We start from the raw sequence: 20,678 nt of genomic DNA on the forward strand, positions 1-20,678 counted from the left end.
GCATTAAGCACAGACTCTTTCAAGAGATCTATTTTAAAGAACCAATTCTCATTTAGGCTTTGAAGTTGGTGTTCTTTGAAGCAACTCTCATTACTTACTATCTGGATGCATAGCCAGTCCTTAGATATGCTCAGACACATTTGAAAAAAGAAAAAGTGGGCTCTGCTGACAACCACAGCCGACTAAGGCAGCATGAAGTGTTTGTGGCCGGGAGGGAAAGAAAGGGTTTTCATTTTGAGAATTCAGGTTCAAACCCAGCACACTGAGTGTTTGAATTTTGCCATCATCTAAAGGAAAGCTTCAAGGCTTTTTGACTGAAACAGCTAAGAGGCAAGGGAACAAAGGATGAAGAGGCAGGGCAAGGAAGGGCGGGTTGGCCTCTGCATTCCCAAGTCAGGATTAATGAGTGAAAAGCTAGCTTTCCACTCTCAAAGTCAGAACCACTTGATCTTGAATGCTTGTGCTTACGACAGGAAAATTTGCAATTAGAAAAAGAAGTCAGAAACACAGATACCCCTTGATCAGTTTCTCCAGAGCTGTCAAAGGTACGGAGCTTCCCAGAAACCACCTGTGGACTTTGGTGAAGTCGATCATGAGGAAGGGCCATGGAGGTTCCGACGTCTGTCCCTGTCATCCCCATCAGCTTGTTTCCCTGGAAACAGTGATGATGCCAGGAGGGGTGCGGTACTCAGAGAAAGTGTCACGTGCCACTGCAGTACGTACAATCAAGTGCTGGCCGTGAGCTGCTATGTTAACCCACTTATGCACTTCTGTATTTAGAACATTTTAAATAACACAATCACAGTTGCTATTGTGGATCAGGTTTTTATTTACATGGGTTTCATGATCACTTATATTCCATATATGTATTAGGGCATTAACTCCTCCTGTAACACTAAATCTATGAAATTGATCGGAGAAATGATTACTTTGACTTGTCTCCTTATGTGTCTGATGTCTCCTGCTACCACCACCAGAATGCCCATGATTTCACTTGAATATTTTTTTAAGAAATACTGATTGAGTACCCACAATAGTACCTACAGTGGACAAGACAGATAATTTCGCTGCTATTTCAGTATAACAAATTAAAAATGTTTATTTGGCAATATGGTCTTTGCAGTGAATAAGTAGATCCATCCATTCATTTAACATTGGGCCGTCTGCCCTGCTTTAAATTCCCACAACACTGATAGGCATGTGGTAAATACAAATTGGATTGAAAGTGCAAAATAAAAAGAGTTGGTGTGGGTTAAAATGCTTTCCCTGAATTAAGTTATTCTTCACCCATTGTCAGTAAGTAGCTCCATTAGAGGCTGTGAGGAAATCATTTTGTATTGCTACCAAGTGACACGTGCTTGCACTGTGAAAGGGGGCTGTGCCTTCTGGAGCATCAGCAGAGCCCTCCCTGTCCTTCTTGGCTGTCCTGCTGGCACCTGGCTGGGGGTGGTGTAGCAAGCAGGGAGTCTAGCCCCTAAGAGCTCAGCACAGTGCTTTGGGACAATTAGAGCATTTGAAATCGATTAGTACATGAAATCCTTCTGGAATAAGTGTCCCCCACCCCCCTAAGCCATGTGTGTGCCAGGCTCTGTGCTGGGCTCATGGGCACAGAGCACCTGTTCTCAGGGAACCTGTAGTCCAGTGGAGGAGGGATGGGAGCCAGCTCCAGCCACACAGGGGGAAGCATGGGGTTTGACACCCATGTGGGGACTGTGCAAGGCTGGACCAGCAGCACCTGCCTGCCTGCCTGCCTTGGGGGCTGTCAGCAAACTTCTCCAGAAAGGACAACATCCTGAAATGCATGGACAGTGAGCTGGATGCAGCAAGCTTGGGGGTTGGGGGGTGGGGGGCAAAGGAAGCTGTGTAAAGAGGTCTGGGTTGGCCTCAATGGGGCACCCCATGTGGCAGGAACAGGTGCTAGGAGGGGTGGCAGCCGAGGAGATCAGCGTGTTGGTGTGGGCAGAGCCTCGCCAATGTGTTGGGATGCAGATTTCATCCTGCAGGGCAGCAGCCATCGGCAAGGCTTTGTTAAGGCAGAGCACTTCTGAGATCAGATTGGCCTTTTGTGTCTCCATGATTAATCGGTGCCAGGGACAGGCCTGTAGTGGGTGGTGAGACCAAAACCATGTGGGCAGTTAGAGATACTGCATTCGTCCATCTGAGAATCTTGGAGACCACTGTCCAGAGCAGGTGTTAAGGCTGGAGATGTGGAGGAGGGATCTTGTGACCTAGGAGTATCATGACAGGTGATGTGAAGAGCATTCTTAGGGAGGGTCCAGGTGCAGAGGACAGAAGGCCGTGTGTGTTTTCTGTGTTTGCTGCTGGTGCAGGCGCTGGTGCGTTGTGCACTGCTGCACTCTGTGCCTTCTCTCACCCAGCTCCTCCCTAACCACGTCAGCTGGAGACCAGGATGCACAGGAGGCCTCACTCTGACATTTGCACCTGGAGAATTAGGCAGGGTCCCACTGGGCAGCCTACCTACAGGCACCCCAAGTGAGCACCTGTGCTGCGTACTGACCCCATCACCTGAAGCAATGAAAAAGCTGGTTTATTTCACCTCTTTTATGATAGAAAAATAACTATCTGCTTTAATGGACTGTAAATGTCCTTACAGACATTGCTGCTTCTGTTTTAAGATGGAGGAAGTCTGCTTTTGCTTTTACTGAATACTTGTTAGTGATTCAGTGTGATGCAAATGTGAAATACAAGGTTGGTAACAGAACCTTCCCTATGAATCAAACTTTGTTTCAGCTCACCCCCTGGGCACTGCTGAGTTAGCCGCATGCCTCCCCGTGGCGCTGAACATGGTTGAATGGGGGTGCATCACCTGCACAGATACCTGTTCTCCCTGAAGGAGATGCTGAGCACCAGAGGAGACTCACTGTGGGGCTCAGGGCATCTGCCCGCTGTGGCCACAGTTTCCAACAGAAACGCAAGCTCAAGAGCAGGGATTGCAGCTCTCTGCTGCACCACTGCCCGCCTCTTCCTTTCCACCTAGTGATTTCAGATCACTTTGCCCAGAGAAGCTTCAGAAATATTTGGAGGACAACAGAAACCAGGAGCACGTTATGCCTGCGAGGCACTGATATGCACATGCATGCTCTGCACTGGGTCCTCAGCTGCACTTATCCCAAGGCACTCGCCTGCCGGTGGCTGGGCTGCAGAGGGCAGCATGACGCCTGCATGTGTGAGCAGCCCGCTCATAGGCGATGCTGCTTCTGCAGTGGTGAGCTGTCGCCAGCACGGGGTGAATTGGGACCACCACTCCATCCTTTACCGTTATAGACTTGTAGGGCTGCAGAGACCTTGGAGATCCGCGTCCAAATGCCCTCTCTTTGCTTGCCAAAATCTCATACTTATTAGTAAGAAGAACTAGGACTAAATCGCAGGGCTGCTAGTATTTTACTCCAGTTTTAGGTGAGCTTTGCTGCCCCACATCCATGGGCATGGGTGACGATGAGAAAAGGGTCTCGGCAGTCAGACCAGGTGTGTTTAACTGGTCTGTTTTGAAAACATGAAAACTTTAAAACCCATTTTAAGATTTTTTTGGAAATTTCTATAGAATATTTTATACACTTTCTGTCTTGTTGGACATGGCAACATCTTTTCCTGTTAATGCAAGACTGTTCTCAGTGAGCGTCCGTGGCTGAGCTGGATGTCTCAGAGGCAAAGGAAGCTTTGGTCAGTGGCTTCAAGGCCACGGTGACCTTGGCCATGAGAATTGGAGGTACTGCCAAAACCAACCTAGAGCAGTGTTGTCAGATGTAGTACAGTTCTTAGCACAGTGCCTCCTTGAGCGAGCTATGAAAACCTTGTCACTATGTTTGCTTATATCTGATCTTTAAATTATTTTATTGTGGTGATATATACATAACAAATTTTACCATGTTAACCATTTCTAAGGGTACGGTTGCGTGGCATTAAGTACATTCACGCTGTTGTGCAGCCATCGCCAACATCCATCTTTAGAACTCCTTCATCTTTCCCAGCTTGAGCATCTTCTTTTTAGGAAAGTGATGGTCGTGTGCTCAGAACAGAGGATGTGTTAGGGTCTTCTGCCTCTGAAGCTCTGGGGAGGGCAGGGTTGACAGAGTCTGGCTGACAGACCACTGGGCAGTGACCTTGAAGCTGGCTTGGAGTGAGGCAGGTGGGTGGAGGAGAGGGTAAGTAAATCTATTCTTAAATAGGGAGTGTTACTATATTGCCTGTCGTGTTAGAAACAATTGATGTAATTAGAATTTTCTCATCCAAAAGGTGTGCTCTGCATGTGAAACTCTTTTTAAATGAGATACTTGAAGATGGTATCTGTATTAGTCTGCAAGAGCTGCCATAATAAAGTACCACAGATGGGGGGACTTAAACAAAAGTTTATTTTCTCACAGTTCTGCAGGGTGTAAGTCTGAGATCAAGATATGGGCAGGGTTGGTTTCTTCTGAGGCTTCTCTCCTTGGCTCATAGATGGGGTCTTCTCCCTGTGTCTTTGTTTTGTTTTGTTTTGGTGGCTGGCTACTGTGGGGATCTCAACCCTTGACCTTGGTGTTTCTCGTTGTGTCTTCATGTGGTCTTCCCTCTGCATGTGTCTGTGTCCTAATCTCCTCTTCTTATAAGGACACCAATCATATAGGACTGGAGCCTATGCTCATGACCTCATTTTAGCTTAATTACCACTTTAAAGACCCGGTCTCTAAATAAGGGCACATGCTGAGGTACTGGGGATTAGGACATCAACTCATGAATTCTTGGGTGAGGGAGGGGGTACATTCCAGCCCATACCGGTCTCTAAAGATCCCTCCAGTTCTAAAAATTCTCAAAATCTTGCCCAGTTGCAGATGAGGCAGAGGAAGGCAGGCGTCCCATGCCCTGCGCATGCACGTTCTCTAGGCACGCGATTGTTGATGGAACATTACAGTTGCAGCTCTGAAGTCTCAGAGATGGAATGTCCTACCGTTTATGAGCCATGTACATTGCATTTTTCTTAGAGAGAAAGAATAATAAACAGAGACAGAGTATTTTAAGTTCTCTTCTCCTCGCCTGCCAAGAATAATCTCGGTGTTCTCTGGAACTCACTCCCTCATGGCCACCCTGTACTTAGAGTCTGAGAATGTCTGCCCTGGAAAAACACAGTCCACTGCTTCAAGATAGTCCTCATGGCTTTACATAAGCTGGGACTCCCTGAAACATAGCCTCACTGTGGACTAGAGTGAGGGGCCATTTTGGTCCCAGGAGAGAGGGACTGATGACTAGTTAAACTTCAAGAAGAACCTTTTAAAATAGCATATAGATTTCAGTTATTGAGCTGGGGTTCTTTAACTAGAACTGTTATCTAGTGGTCCTCCTTTTAAGGTACACGATGTACTAGAAAACAGGAAGAACTGAGTTTGGAGTAACTACCTTTATGGCTGCATTCCATGCTGGGAAATGCATTGTTGTGGTAGAGGAATAATCACCTGGGGAGGTGTCAACAATGTGTATGCCATTTCTGTGATTTCTAACCACCTGCCCTTTTTTGTGATGATATGCTTATGTGAGCAAAAACGGTTCTGTTTTTTGCCATGTTGTGACCCTTTGTAGAGAAAATAGCATGACAGGCCTGACCAGGGAGCTGATAAAATAAAGAAACCTACTCCTGTGCCGAGTTATCCATACCAAAGGTTCTGTCCCGCTCCCCTGCTTTCTTCTTCCCCCCACTGCCACTGTTACTCCTACCAAGGGCTGGTGAGCTGTCCTTGTTTTAATTGAGCAGAACGATAAAGAAATTGTCTTACACATTGGCTATTTAAATCTTTTTCATCAAATATCTATAGGGATTTTCAGTGTTCATTGAGGAAATGGTATTTTAGTACAAGTTCCTGTCTTCCAGATGGGATTGCTTCTCTAAGTCTGAGTAGAAAACTGGAAGGTGCTGGCTTCTCTCGTCTCTACCCCCCCCCCACCCCCATCATCGCCGGCTGCCTTTGCTATTATCTTGTATTCTCTTATTTTGCATTGGAGCTGCAGTCATTTCAGCCCACCTACTAACCAGTACTGGTGCACTCACTATTACTCATTGTAAAACAATGAATTATTATTCACTATTAAATGAGAAAGCACTGATTAAGTACCATGTGTGCGCTGGCATTCTGCAAAGATGCACAGAGTCCCCCTTCCGTGAAGTTTCCCTGCCATAGAGGTGAGACAGAAAAACAAGTGCCTTTTAGAACAGAACAGCCTGAGTCCCGATTTCTCTGATGTGTTCATGCTATTATTTTAGGTCTCCGAATTCAATCCTTTGACGTTCACCAGCATTATCGAGTGTGAGAAGCCAAACAACAACCTGACTAGGTTCCATGGTTGCATGTGAGTATCGTGTACCTCCCATGCTTGACCTTCCATTTGATAAGCCACATATATGCGTATGTACACACACACAAACACACACACAGAGTTATAAAATGTGTGTTCAGTCTTCTTTGCCATGTGGTGCAGACTTTTGAGGATGTACCCAGCACCTGAGCCTTCTTGGCTGCTGATGGGACTGGTTCGTAAGATCCGGTGAGTAGCAGAAACTTACCAGTGCCGTCTGTCATGAAGGGTCACTGCCTTCTCTTCCTCTAGCAGGCCTGGGAAGGTCGGGCGGAGTGATAGGGAAGCTGACTGCACGGGCCCTGTTCAATGGAAGCAGGAGGCAGGCGGCCGGATCCTGCATGGAAGTTCATTCATTCTTCCACTCAGTCATTGAACGAGTATTTATTGAGCACTTGCTATGTGCTCTGGATATAATGCAGTGAACTGAATAGACAAAAATTCCTGCCCTCATGTTTATTTCATTCTAATTAGGAGAAAATAGAGACAACAAACCAAAAAATAAGTACAATATATAGCATGCCTAATAGTTCAGCCCCTTCCTTGCCTCAAAACAGAAAGACAAGGAAGTGGGTAAATGGTACAGGATTGGCCACATGTTGGTACTTGTCGAAGCTGGGATATGGATACATGGGAGGTAATTACACTGTTCTCTCTACTTTTGTGTCTATTTGGAAATTCCCATAATAGTAATTGTGTAGTCAGTTGGTGTGAGGGAAGAAATGGAAGAGAATAGGGAGTGTCAGGACGAGCTGCTGAGTTGCAGACTGGGCGTCTCATGGGCAGCGTGGCCTGTGACAAGACCTGGAGGACGTTAGGGTCCACTTTGCTGATGTGCTACTTGATCTCTTCTGCATCTGCAAACTCCTGCGGGCTCAGTTGTTGTCTGGAGAATGTGGGGTCTCTTTCCTGCAGCTGTCCTGTCCCACGGCATGAGCTGACCATGGACGCCAGGCTCCTGCTTAGTGGCTAGGTGCAGTGGCCTCCCCGCAGACATGTGGGTCGTGGGGAGCGCTGCTTCTGCAAATGGCTTCATTTCTGAGAGCTTTCCATGTGACTTTGAATTTTATGACTTACAGACACATCCAGCACTTCTGCCTGTGGCTAACACACAGTAGGCAGGCAGTAATGCTGGGGTGTGGACCGAGAAGTGAAACTGTCACAGTGAAAAGTGAGGTTTGTCTGCAGCCAGGTGATGGCGTAGCCACCCACTGAAATGGTCCTCCCCTGAGAGTCAGAACTTGGCTCATGTTAGATTGCCCCATGAAGGAGCCAATTAAAGGAGGGTGGAACTCACAAGGAAAAGACGTTAACAAAGAATGTGTGAGATTTGGGGGAAGAGTACCCCACTGCTGTACACAGCTGGCCTGCTGTGGGCTTTCCAGTCTTCCTGGACTCCTGGGCCAGTTGCACCTGCAGTGTATACACATGGCACTGTTCACAGCACTACTGAGGATCTCTGAGCTCAAGCTGGCTAAACAGAGCAGATGCTGGGTTTCCAAAGTCACCTGGCCTGAAGTAATGGTTGTGAAGGGAGGGGAGGGCAACCCCTCGGGAGAATGCTCATGGGGTAATTTTATGGTGCCGCCCTAGCAAAAAAAGAAAAACAGGGTAGACATCCTTCTACGAACATTGTACTCCTAGCCCATGGTCTTCCTCTACCTTCTCTCCTGTGGGGTCCCCCATGAAGCCCCTGGGCTCAGATGACTGCTCACACGCTCACTGACCGCTGCAGAATGGGATTTACACCCGAGGGACCGAATCCTAAGATAGCAATTTCCAGTGATGCCTTCAGGGGACAACCCACCCACTTAGTGGGACAGTAAACAAGTCCTCTCCGAGCTGAGCCTGGCAACTCTGGAGCCCCCACTTTCTAGCTAGAAGGCCTTGGGCAAACTGCTTCACTCGTCTGTTTAATGGGATAATCTGACGACTTCCCTCGTGCCGTTGAAAAAGTTTAGTTAACCTATACACAGCTGTCAGAATGATAGGTGCCTAATAAGTATTGGTCAGTATTATTGTGGCTGCTATTGTTAATACTATTATTACACGTAATAATACAGGTTAAGCATCCCTAATCTGAAAATCCAAAATCCAAAATGCTCCGCAATCTGAAACTTTTTGAGCGCCAGCATGACACCACAGTGGGAAATCGCATACATGATCTCATGTGATGGAACAAGTGTTTCATGCACAAAATCATTTAAAAATGTTGTATAAAATTATCTTCATGCTATGTTTATAAGGTGCATATGAAACATGAAAGAATTTCATGTTTAGACTTGGGCCTCATCACCAAGATATCTCATTAATACAAATATTCCAAAATCTGAAAAACCCCAGAACACTTTTGGTCCCAAGCATTTTGGATAAGGCACACTGTATTAGTCCGTTTCTGTTGCTTATAACAAAATACACAGAACTAGGTTATTTATAAAGAAAATGAAATTTATTGCTTACAGTTTTAGGGGCTAGGAAGTGTGCAGTCCAGGGAACCCATCTGGTGAGGGCCTTCTTTGGTGGTGACTTCATGGTATCACATTGCAAAATGGCAGAGCAAAGAGAGAAGAAAGTAACCTCCTCATTCACTCTCATTTTAAAGTCCTAGAACCACACCCCTGACGCCCCTTATTAGTCCATTCACTATGGCATGGTCCTACAATCTAATCACCTCTTCAAGGCCCCACCTTTCAGTTACTGTAATAGGATGTCCCACCCTCAACAGTTACAGTGGGGATCAAGTCTTGGGAGACATTCAACCCAAGTCAGACACTCACCCTGTATAGTGCAGGGGGTGAGAAGGGTCAGGAGAGAGGTATGGGCGACACTTGAGAGCTATGGGGAGGGAGAGCCAGTTGAGAAAGTGTCATATTAGGAGGGGCTACAGGAGGAAGGAAGGTGTGGTTCTGAGATTTCCTGAGTTTGAGGGCCTGGCAAATGTATCAGGTGGAGCAACTCAGCTGACAGCCAAAAGATGTGTGACTCCACTGATGGGAGCTGTGCACAACAGGAATGTCTACAGAGATAGAACGTGGACCAGAAAGTGGGTCAGGAATCCCAGGGAGAGTGGGCTCTGGAGACAGATTCGAGGACCCTCCTTCTGCCTCATGTTGGAAGTCAGGGAAGAGGCCAGGCCACATGGGACAGAGGGTGGGGGAAGAAAGGAATGAGGACATCGTTTTCTCAATAGGTAGGAGCTGTGTCCTCGGCATGATGGGGATGCCATGACAGGGTGGTGCCCAGGGTGGAGGCCCAGCAGGGACATTGAGGAACGAGGACTGCAGTGCACTGGATTCCAGAGAGCCTAAGGAAGGCACTGGCCATGCTGCAGAGCCGACCGAGGGGGTGGGTGCAGGTGGCAGGGCATGGGTGAGGTATTGCTCAACCACTCTTGCTAGAGGTGTGGCCAGGGGCCTCGCTCATGCCTGGAAGCCAGGACTGCAGGCCAGCTTCACCGGCAGGTTTCCCTTCTTTTTGGACCAGCCCATTCGAACTCAACCTTAGGTCTTTGCATTTGGAGAACAAAACTAAGCTTGGGTTTGTGGTAAGAAGACCCAATTGAATGCAAGCTGTCCCCCTTCCCAGGGCAGGTGACCTTGGGAGAGTTGTCCTACATTTCCAAGCCTCAGCCTTCTCCTGGGCCACAGATGACATGGGCCTCCCTGTCAGCCTCTAAGGCTGACATGAGAGTGGCATGAAAGAATATGTGTTGCAACACATCCTGGAGAGGGCGGTGCTAGTCACAGTGCGTGATTCCATTGATGTGAACCGTCCACAACAGGACTGTCTATAGAGACAGAACGTGGATCAGTGGTGCCAAGGCTTTGGGGGTGGGGAGTGGGGTAGGAATGAGGAGGGGCTGCCGGTAGGTGTAGGCTTTCTTTTGGGGGTGATGGAGACGTTCTCAAATTAGCTGGTGGTTGTAGTTGCACAACTCTGAATATACAAAAAAACCCCCACTGAACAGTATACTTTAAATGAGTGGATATTATGGTATGTGAAGTATATTTCAAGCTGTTAGGAAAAAAAGTGTTATGAGCTTCAGTATTCCAGTGCACTTTAATGCTCAGTGTCTTTTAAAACACTCCCCAGAGTTAAGCCCTGATGAAACTCTCAGGTTGGAACTGGAAAGGGCAGCGTCCTTCATGCCCCTCATCTGCTGCCAGGGCTCTTCCCCTTGCCCCTGCCCCGAGGCATTGTAGCCCAGAGAGTCTCCCTGAGTGGAGACCTGGCCCAGGTTGCCCCTCCTTGATTGTGCTTGGCCAGCTTCATGGCATATGGTCATCTCTGCAGCCACAAGTCAACCGCACATTTGCACTTTGCCTGAAAGAAAAAAGCACAGAGGCTGGTTGGTTGTCATCTGATGTGAAATTCCATTTCACATTGTGAAGCCAGTTCCCTGTTCTCCCCTCAAATCTGTCAATGCTTGCTTTATGTATTTAGGTGCTTTGAAGTTGAGTGCATATATGTTTATAAACATATATGTATATATGTTTATGTTACATCTTCCTGTTGAATTGACCTTTTTTCATTATATAATGACCTTCTGTGTCTTGGGACAGTTTTTGACCTAAGTCTACTTTGTCTGGTGCAAGTATAGTACCCCGCCCTCTTCTGGTTACCCTTTTCACCCCCAAGTTCTCCACAGAGTGGGGTTCTGAGCTTTCCTCCCTGTGTGCTGCAGAGCCTTTTACAACCATGGAGGGCTGGCGTGAGTACCAGCTGCCCCCAGGAGCTCATGGCATGCTTGTTGGGGTAGCCTTCTGCACCCCCATAGATGACATCCACAGAGACTGGCCCTTGTCAGCCATTCTGGTCGTTGGTGGGCCTCAGATGAGTGACACCCATTACCAACAACAGGTGCAGCAGGGAGATGTAAAAGAAAAGACAGGCAGGATATTTATTAGCCAAACTCTGCCTTTTCCCAAGGAACCTGCATGTGGCACTTTTCAGTGGATGGTAGATGTCATCACCCAAAGGTTCTCATCAAGTTTTACTTCTGATTTGATGAATCTCGAGGCCTGGGGACTTAACTAATGAGCTCTTCTAAGTGGCTTAGATTAAATGTTAAAGGCTATGTTCAGTTGCTGGGGCTGAAATAATAAAGTGCCACAGACCGGGTGGCTTAAGCAATGGAAGTTTGTTGTGTCACAGTTCTTTAAGCTGGATGCCCGTGATCAAGGTGTGGGCAGGTTGGCTTCTCCTGAGGCCTCTCTCCTAGGCTTGTAGACAGTATCTTCTCCTGTTTCCTCAACGTGGACTTCCCTCTGTGTGTTTCTGTGTCCTCGTCTCTTTTTATAAGGACACCAGTCAGATTGGATCAGGACCCATTCTACTGGCCTTGTTTTGACTTCATCACATCTGCGAAGACCCTATCTCCACATGCAGTCACATTCTGAGGTCCTGGGGGTTAGAACTTCAACTGATGAATTCTGGGGACACAATTCAGCCCACAGCAAAGGAGCAGTGCCTAGTGCAGCCTGGTGTGCCCTTTGTGGAACTGTGTCTCGTGCCTGCCAGGCTCTGGGCCTGTTCCACCCCTACTTGCCTGCTGTGGTGCCTTTCTCCAACTTCCTTCCCTCCTGGTATGGGGCCAATCACTAGGAGTGCATCCTCTCCCATTGCCTCCGCTGCCTGTCCCTGTGGCTGCGGCTCTAATGCAGACCATGCGCATGCCGGTGATGGATTTGTCTGGCTTGGTCTCATTAGAAAGCACAGTAGCTACTAAAAAGCGTACGTTAGTCAAAGAACACATAATGTAAAATGTTTTTCTTGTTTCTATTGGGCTTACCTCTTGTTCTTAGTAAGCATAACTGGGGCTTTGTGATGAAGTGTCCTTTACTGCTGTCCCAGAGAAATCATCATGTCCAGCTGTTCCTGGAGCAATGTGAGGAGTGAGATGTGTGGCCATGGGTGCCCTCACTCTGGAAGTGTGGAGCGGGGTTTTCTATGTAACAGCATCGTACAGGTGCTGGCCTCTCAATGCTGCCAGTGAGGTTTTCTGTCCTGAATCTCTCTTTAAAGTGAAACCTTACCCTGTCCTGGAATTGTCCCGTGGGCTGTGGACACAGTGTTGATTGACATCTCCCCACGTGGCCCTTTATGTTTGCTTGGCAGAAGAGCAGTGCTATGTTGGTAAATAAGATTTGCAGAAAACGCATCCTCCCAGCATGCGTTTAAGCCTTGACTTCATTGTGAAGCTCCTTTCTCTTCACCAGAAAACACATTCATTCCCTGGTCGGTGGGCACTGTGCTGGGAGTAGGCAGGAGGGAAAGCCCCTCCAGGGCCCCGGGTGAGCTGATAAAACCACAGAAGAGGCATTGGGACTGTGGGTATGGGGAGGGTGGGGAGGGCTGTCCACTGAGGGTACACAAAGGTGGCTTTCTGGAGGCCCCCTCAGTGGAAAATGGGCTAGGTTATGCCAGGCCCCTGCTGTAGTTCCAGAAGCCTCCAAGGCCTCCCGTGTGACCTGGTCATTGGTGATCCAGGACATCTGTCCCAGGTGGTCCTTGCACAGCCCAGTGTGGGTCATTAATGGGCCAGGAGGACGAGTTTGAAAACCAGTGGACTAAACTTGGGCTGTCTTTCTGAATCTAAATATCAATGAAGCAGAATTTATAAAATTGTCTCATAGAATTGCCCACATTTCAAATTAAATATATTAATATTTTTAATAACTTTATGACTTTTTATAAGAAAAAAGGGTGTGAAAAATGTTTCCAAAACAAATACTGTCTCCTTTTCTAGAGAGATATTTGTATTTTTTTTGACAGCATGGGGTTATGATTAGGAGTAGTGTGTTTTAGGATGAGCAGGAGGTATCCAGGAGATCTGCCTAGTGAGGTCTTCCTTGGCCGGCATCCCTACCCTATCCCACAGTTCCAGGGTCTGCCCTTTCTAGCTGTGGTCAGTCCCTGGAGTAAAAGCAAGCACATGTACAAAGTAAACAAAAAAACATCAGGCTCTGGAACTGCTTCTGGATGCCCAGGTACTAGTGAGCCCCAGCTTTCTCTCCGCTCTTGTAGAGATCTGCTGAGACAGACCACCCACACTTGGGGTTCCCTGTTCCTTTTCCCAGTCTAGCATCCAGGCTTCCCCAAGCTTCCATGTATCAGGGACATAAGGCACATGTATGCAACCACGTGATACATGCCAACTGTTCCTCAATAGCATACACGACGATGGGAGAAAGGCTGGACTGTATAAGGAAAACCTGTTGCTGCGAGGGTGCACCATCAGGAACACGGAAGCAGTCGTTGGCATCGTCATCTACGCAGGTAGGCGCCTGTTGCTGCATTTTGCCACAGTGCAGGCTTGCCACATGGTGCTCTGTGTTCTCCCTAATTTTTTTTTCTGATTGTGCAAGTGGCATATACCCATTGTAAAAAGTTTGGAAAACCAGAAAAATGGAAAGGAGCGAAAGCAAAAATTCTTCTAATTTTGATTGGAATGTTAGCGTATTTCTTTGCATTAATTGCTCCATGGCTTTTGCATATGTAAGATTAATTGTATTCCTTGCTCTTTTGACCACACTTTTCATGCAAATACCACTGGATGGCAGCATAGTGCAGTCAGCCCTCCATAACTGCATGTATTGATTCAACCAACCTCAGACTGAAAATATTAGGAAGAAAAAATTGTGTCTGTACTGAACATGACAGACTGTTTTTTCTTGTCATTATTCCCTAAAAAGTACTGTCTAACAGCTATTTACATACGATTAGGGGTTATAAGTAATGATTTAAAGTATAAAGTGTATGGAAGTGCATAGGTTATATGCAAGTAGTAGACATTTTATATCAGGGACTTGAGCATCCTCAGATTTTGTATCGGGGGAGGTCCTAGAACACATCCTCCATGGATATAGAGGGACGACTGTAATTCACTGCATGGAGTCAGCGTAGTTTGTCCCTTAACTGTTGAGCACTGACTCCCCATGTCTCTTCGTCCTCCCCACAGGACACGAGACCAAGGCTCTGCTGAACAATAGTGGGCCCCGCTACAAGCGCAGCCGGCTCGAGAGGCAGATGAACTGCGACGTGCTCTGGTGTGTCCTTCTCCTCGTTTGTATGTCTCTGTTTTCAGCAGTCGGTAAGTCTCCTGGACAGATCACAAATGAGTGGGCACCGCTGAACAGCCCCCAAGCGAGCCTTCTTGGACCCAGCACTCTAAAGTTAAAACAAGAGGTTTACTGATGTGAACTCAAGGGTGATTTATGTCAGCGCAGGCCACGTTGAGATGCTGGGATGAATGAGCTTGGCAAAGTAATGCTGTTTTCTGAACTGACACCTTCTTGGATGGAAGAATGGTGTCATCCCACCAGCAGCAGTGATTCCAGTGGGGGGAGTATCAGTAAGTAAGCTGGTGATGCACTAAAGCGAGGAGCACAAAGGTGATTAATGGAACTTCATGAAAAGATGGGAAAAATGGTGTGGAGCCTAAGAAGGGGCTAGCAGTTAGGTCAGATGCAGGCTCTGGTGCTCACTGGCCTTCCTGGCCTCCAGACCCTGCACACTGCCTTGGAAGAGCACTCAGGGAAGTGTGTGGAGGCCCCAGTAAATGACCACCACCATGTTCCTGCACTGTCACCCACCAGGCAGGTGTGACATGGTCTCAGAGCTCAGGGTAAAAGATGCGGGGACAGAGGATGTGAAAAAGCTTCTGTTACAGATGTGAGGCCCAGTTGATCAAATAATGTGTGTTACCGTTGGCATCTCAGGATCTGTAACATATGAACTTTCAATCTCCAAGGAGGGTCAATAATGGGTGGTATCGAGAGCCTGCTGACTGTTGTTCACGAAGCATCTGAGGCTGGGGTTTTGTGAGGCACACACTGGGAAATTTCTTTCGGAGGTTCCACACTGTCAGCTACTGGCATGCATGCAGTTATGACCACTGGTACCATTTAGCACCAACAATGGGAACCTCTTGGTGTGAGGAAGAGTCTGTGTTCCAGTTCCTTCCAGCGGGCTGATCATGGGTGCCAAAAGTATTGGGTGCTCTTGCTTTCTGACATGGAAGGCGAGCTAACAAAACCGTCATGTTCTGCTTTAGTGTGCACCATCGGATGAGTGACGTGTCTCTTTGAACTTACTACAGGACACGGATTGTGGATATGGCGATATCAAGAAAAGAAACCATTATTTGATGTCCTTGAGTCTGACGGCAGCTCTTTATCCCCAGTCACAGCTGCAATTTACTCATTTTTGACAATGATAATAGTTCTGCAGGTAACAACACTAAGTATCACGTGATAATCGCTTTGCTTTTCTGAGGGGAACTCAAAGCCATAATACTCTGCCGAGAATTTCCTATAAGTTCTGCCTCTGGACACCCAGCCACAGCCCCCCAGGTGTCTTTCTCCCCTGTGTCCCTCATCTCTGCTACGTCATCTGTGTCAGTAATTTTCAATTTTTGCTGTCTACTGCTTTGTGCTGTTTCCTGAGGACCACACATATTCTGTCTGAAGTGTTGCTTTTTTTCCACCTCATTTATCTGTAAAGTCTTTCCTTGGATGATTTTCAAGTTAAAATTCTATTTGCTATTCTTAGGATTCTTATGCTCTGAGGGTTTGGTTTTGGTTATTTTCGTTTGTTGTTTTTCCTTTAAATTACTTTTTTTAAAAAAAAAAACTTTATTTTGCAATAATTTTAAGATTTACAGAAAAGTTGCACAGACAAATATGGAGAATTCCCATACGCCCCAACCCCAGTTTCCCCTAACATGAGCACATTACGTTACCATGGGACACTGTAAAAACTAAGAAACCAGCTTTAGTTCTTCGATGGGAACTAAACTCCAGACTTCTTCACTTGGATCCCTCTAGTCTTTCCACTAATGTGCTTTTTCTGTTCCAGGATTCAATTCAGGACTTCATGTTGCATTTATCCATTTATCCACATTGTTTATTGTTATTATTTTTACTGTTGTTATTAATTACGTGCCTCCTCAACAACTCCCAGGCACTGACTGGGAATCTATGCCCAAAAGCGTTTGTTAAAGAGTGGGAAAGTCCCAGAGCTCCAAGGGTGACAAGGGGCAGCGAGGTCCCCAGCAACCATTTTGAGAATGCAAAGAGTGACCAGAGGACATTGGCTTAGACTTTGCCTACGAGGGAAGCTCTGTTGTCTCTTATTAAATGTGCTTCATACAATAGGAAACATCTTCATTTAACTTTCCAAATTCATCTTTTTTATAAATGCAAATTTTGTTCTAGTCTTGAGTTGGTGTCTCATTAACATAATTACCAGAAGAACCCAGTTAGTCTGGATATGATATTCTGAGCCCATAGACATTAGTTTAATACTATTATCTCCAAAAATAAATGAATAAATAAATAGACATTAATTTCAAGGCCGTTGAAATTATCAAGGCTTAACTGTGAATACTTTTCACCACGCCTTCTTTCCTTTGCTCTGTACTATACAAGATCACAGAAATTGTCCTTTGCCGTATAACCAGCATGTGAAAACTGATTGTCTCTGTATTTTCAGCTGCTCCCCAAACTATGGGATCATGTTTGTGGGAGATGGTAGCCCCTGTCACTTGGAGCCCAGGGTAGATTTGGGTGTCAAGTGCCACTGTGGTGTGAAGTGACTTTGCTTATGAGGACTCTGACTATGCCGTGTTTTTTTCTCTTTTCTCTCATTCCTTTCCTAGCTTCTCTCAAGCACAACTTATTAATATGAAAATGCTTGCTTCTATCCAAGCCATGGTTACTGTATTTCCAGACACGATAGTGGATTTCTGCTCTGCCGTTGCACCATAGGCTGTCCTAGTTTAAACTCTTTGCCAATATTCTAATACTTTTTCAATATTGACTCTAAACCAACCTATTTAAGCTCTTAAAGGTATGGTATGGTCCCTACTTACTTGTGGTTTAGTCATTTGTCATTTAAATAGATTAGACTAATTTCTGCAGCTCCCTGGTCCTCACAGTCATGCATTCTGTGTGCCTTGTGTCTTCTAGGTTTTGATCCCAATATCCTTATACGTTTCCATTGAAATTGTTAAAGTGTGCCAAGTGTACTTCATTAACCAGGACGTAGAGCTGTACGATGAAGAAACAGATTCACAGCTGCAGTGCCGTGCTCTGAACATCACAGAGGACTTGGGGCAGATACAATACATTTTCTCAGATAAAACCGGCACTCTCACTGAGAATAAGATGGTTTTCCGAAGATGCACTGTGTCTGGCATAGAATACTCTCATGATGCAAATGGTGAGTTGGGAGTGGGGGCTGCCTCCAAGTCTGGGCTGGAGCAGAAAGCTGCTGTCCAAAGCTGCATGTGGACACACGCACACTCACACCCACAAGCTTCAGGGACTGCTGGTTTTCAAGGAAGCTTAAACACATGACCACCAGAGCAATTGAGGGCCTGAGGCTGGCACTATTTATAGAAAAGGTACTTGCACCTACTTGCAACATCTGGAGTGAGGGGCATCCATTTCAGCACTCATTTTCTGACACGCAAGTGCAGCAGCCAGGCAGGGCATCCTGAGGAGCTCGCCTCTGAGGCTTCCAGTGGCTTTGCGGTGACTGCTCAGCAGGGCTCCCGGGAGCCTGGGCGCAGCAGAGTGTCAAGGTCCTCCTGGATGGAGCATCACAGGTGGGCTGAGCCCAGCCACTGTGTGGTCACAGGAACACAGGCCTCCCTGTCCCGTAGCGCTTGGTCCTCACGTGGGTGAGTGCAGATGGTGCCCACCACCCATGTGGCCCCAGCCTGACATACCAGCCATTTGTGTGACTGGAAGGCAGGTGCACCTCTCCTCTTCTACCTGCAAAGCCCAGGTGAGGCAGGCGGCCCTGTGACCACCAGGTGATGGGCAGGCCACGAAGCCCTGTCATACAGACCAGGCTTTTACCCTCTGCCCTGCCTGCTTCCTGGCCGCCATGCACACCTAGGCCCTACCTGCATGGAGAGGCCAGGCATAAACCTGTCTCTGCCCCCATAAGACTTGTGGGTGGGATGTCTGCTGTGTCATAGTGGACAGGCTTCCTCGGGCCTAGGTGCCACCTTCATCCCCTGCTCCTGTGTCGTGTGACCTTAAAAAGCTCCTTGAAGTTGTCTGAGACAAGACTCAGTCTTGTCACCAGTGAAATGGGGTTGAAAACATCAGCCTCCTCAGGTTGCTTGAGGGTACAGATGAACGAGAATGTCTTCTGTCCCTCAGTCGGGGAAACCCTCATTTTGTGGCCTTGTCTTTGGAGCGAGGGTGGCAGTTCCCTGGGGAGGTCCTCCGGAAGCCTCACGGAATCTTTAACATGCGATGCCTGGCCTGCCCTGGGATGTCTGACCCATATCCCTCTCCCCACAGCCCAGCGTCTGGCCAAGTACCAGGAGGCAGATTCCGAGGAGGAGGAGGTAGTGCCCAAAGGGGGCTCGATGACCCAGCGTGGCAGCATCGGGAGCCACCAGAGCGTCCGGGTCCCGCACAGAACCCAGAGCATCAAGTCTTTCCGACGCAAGAGCAGCTGGGCAGAGGCCAAGAGGGCCAGCATGCAGTCCAAGCACATGGCCTTCAGCAGCCCCATGGTGAGCATGCAGCCTGCAGGGGTCACCCAGATGATGGCCAGTTGCCCTGGGCTCAAAGTGTCTCTGTTCAATCACACAGAGAAGCTATTGCCGATGGTTTGGCTCTGCTCGAGCAGCAGAAGTTTTTCTGGCCAACACCTTCTCCCCACCGTTGTGTCTTTTCCAGAACCCTGACATGGTCCCTTTGCCATGGCTGCTAGGGCTGGGGCATTGCCAGGGGAGCCACCCAGAAAGGGTGGTGGAGAGGAAGCCCGTCCGGCCAATGAAATGAATAAAACATCAGAATAAAATGACACACGTGAGAAAGTAAAGCCACCCCACCCCCCCCAAAGTCTTAATTAGATGAGCTCAAATCCAATAAAGCTTGCCTTCTGCCTGCCCTGTCAGCTTCCCAATACTTACAGACCACCTCATCAGACAGGGAAACTTCCAGACATGGGGGAAACCCTCTCAAGGATCCTTTCACTTCTGAAGTGTTGACAGAACAGAGGGAGAGTGCGTTCTGTTCACTCTGCGGGGCTTCCTTCTTTCATGTGCTTCTCAACGCATACAGAAGCTGCCTTGCAGGCAGGGCTGGTGTAGAACCTGACGCCCACTCACCAGTGGCTTTATACAGGGTGGGGGAAGGGGCCTCTCACTTGGCAGGAGGGAAATGTTTTCAGTTCACATCAAGAGTATTTGAAATATCCAGACTTTCTCTTCAGTGGTTCAATCAAAGATTGCTGTACATGGAAGTTTATCAAGGTGTTTTTGGTATCAGTAAAACAGTGAAAAAAATGTAAATACCCAGTGATAAAGGTGTGGCCAAATAAATTACGTATGTCCATTTTGAAGTTAAGAAATATGTTTTCAAATAATTCTTAAAGGCCTGGAAAAGTTCAGACAATATGATAGTTCAGGGAAAATGGAAAATGCCAGTTTGTGTGTAAAATATCTTTGATTGTGTAAAACGTAAATGTAGAGAAAAAAGACAGGATGGAAATGCAGAAACATGTATTTTAAAAAAGTAGATATGTTATGGGGAGGTTTGATACAGATTTGTTGAATTTTTCTAGAGTAACACATGTTATTTTACAATATATTCTTTGATATTTTATAAGACATGTATGTTTTATTATATGTAATATATTAGTGTATACATTTCCTCCCATATGTAAAATGTATTTGTATACAACTAAAATTATAGATAACTTACAGTTACAAAGTGGCATATGTGTGTATGTGAGACGAAGTTCTGCTTACAGCTTATGTATGATAAGATCAAGGCGATTTGAATACTTGGTGCTGAGCACGAAGATGCTTGGCTCAGACCAACCGTTCACCTGTTTCCTTCCCAGGAGAAAGACATTACGCCCGACCCAAAGCTGTTTGAGAAGATGAGCGAGTGTGACAGGTGCCTGGCCACAGCGAGGCACCAGCAGTACCCGCTGGCCCACCTCTCGCCAGAGCTGGCTGACATCTTTGATTTCTTCATTGCACTCACCATCTGCAACACAGTAGTGGTCACGTCCCCAGATCAGCCACGGCAAAAGGCAAGTTCTGCAGTGTCCCCGAGAGCCCACGACGCCCTCGACCTACTCCAAGGCCCCCCGTTGTCAGTCTTCCTGAGGCGAGCTTGCTTCCTTTTCCTGCATGCAGCTGCTCAGCAGCACCTCTCGGTTTTCAGGGGGATGCAGTAGGGTGCTTTATGCGGGGGAAAAACCACAGGCTGCAGGGGGCACATGCCAGGATTGGGGCCAAGTGGGAGGGGACAGATCCTTGGAGACATCCTCTGATCCTGGAGAAGGAAGGGCACAGA

The 20,678-nt window shown here is 47.2% G+C and overlaps 1 protein-coding gene across 1 annotated transcript in view; it reads left to right on the top strand.

Moving 5' to 3' along the window:
• The window catches only part of ATP10A (ATPase phospholipid transporting 10A (putative)), a 139,497-nt gene that overhangs the window by 88,627 nt on the left and 30,192 nt on the right, over positions 1-20,678 (top strand). The window contains 7 exon segments of the mRNA XM_063089995.1: positions 6,251-6,336; positions 13,514-13,620; positions 14,303-14,434; positions 15,443-15,573; positions 17,313-17,565; positions 18,663-18,880; positions 20,218-20,412. Of these exon segments, the coding sequence (XP_062946065.1) occupies positions 6,251-6,336; positions 13,514-13,620; positions 14,303-14,434; positions 15,443-15,573; positions 17,313-17,565; positions 18,663-18,880; positions 20,218-20,412 (1,122 nt within the window).

The sequence above is a fragment of the Cynocephalus volans genome, chromosome 3 (genome assembly GCF_027409185.1).
Source record: "Cynocephalus volans isolate mCynVol1 chromosome 3, mCynVol1.pri, whole genome shotgun sequence".
Taxonomy (NCBI): domain Eukaryota; kingdom Metazoa; phylum Chordata; class Mammalia; order Dermoptera; family Cynocephalidae; genus Cynocephalus; species Cynocephalus volans.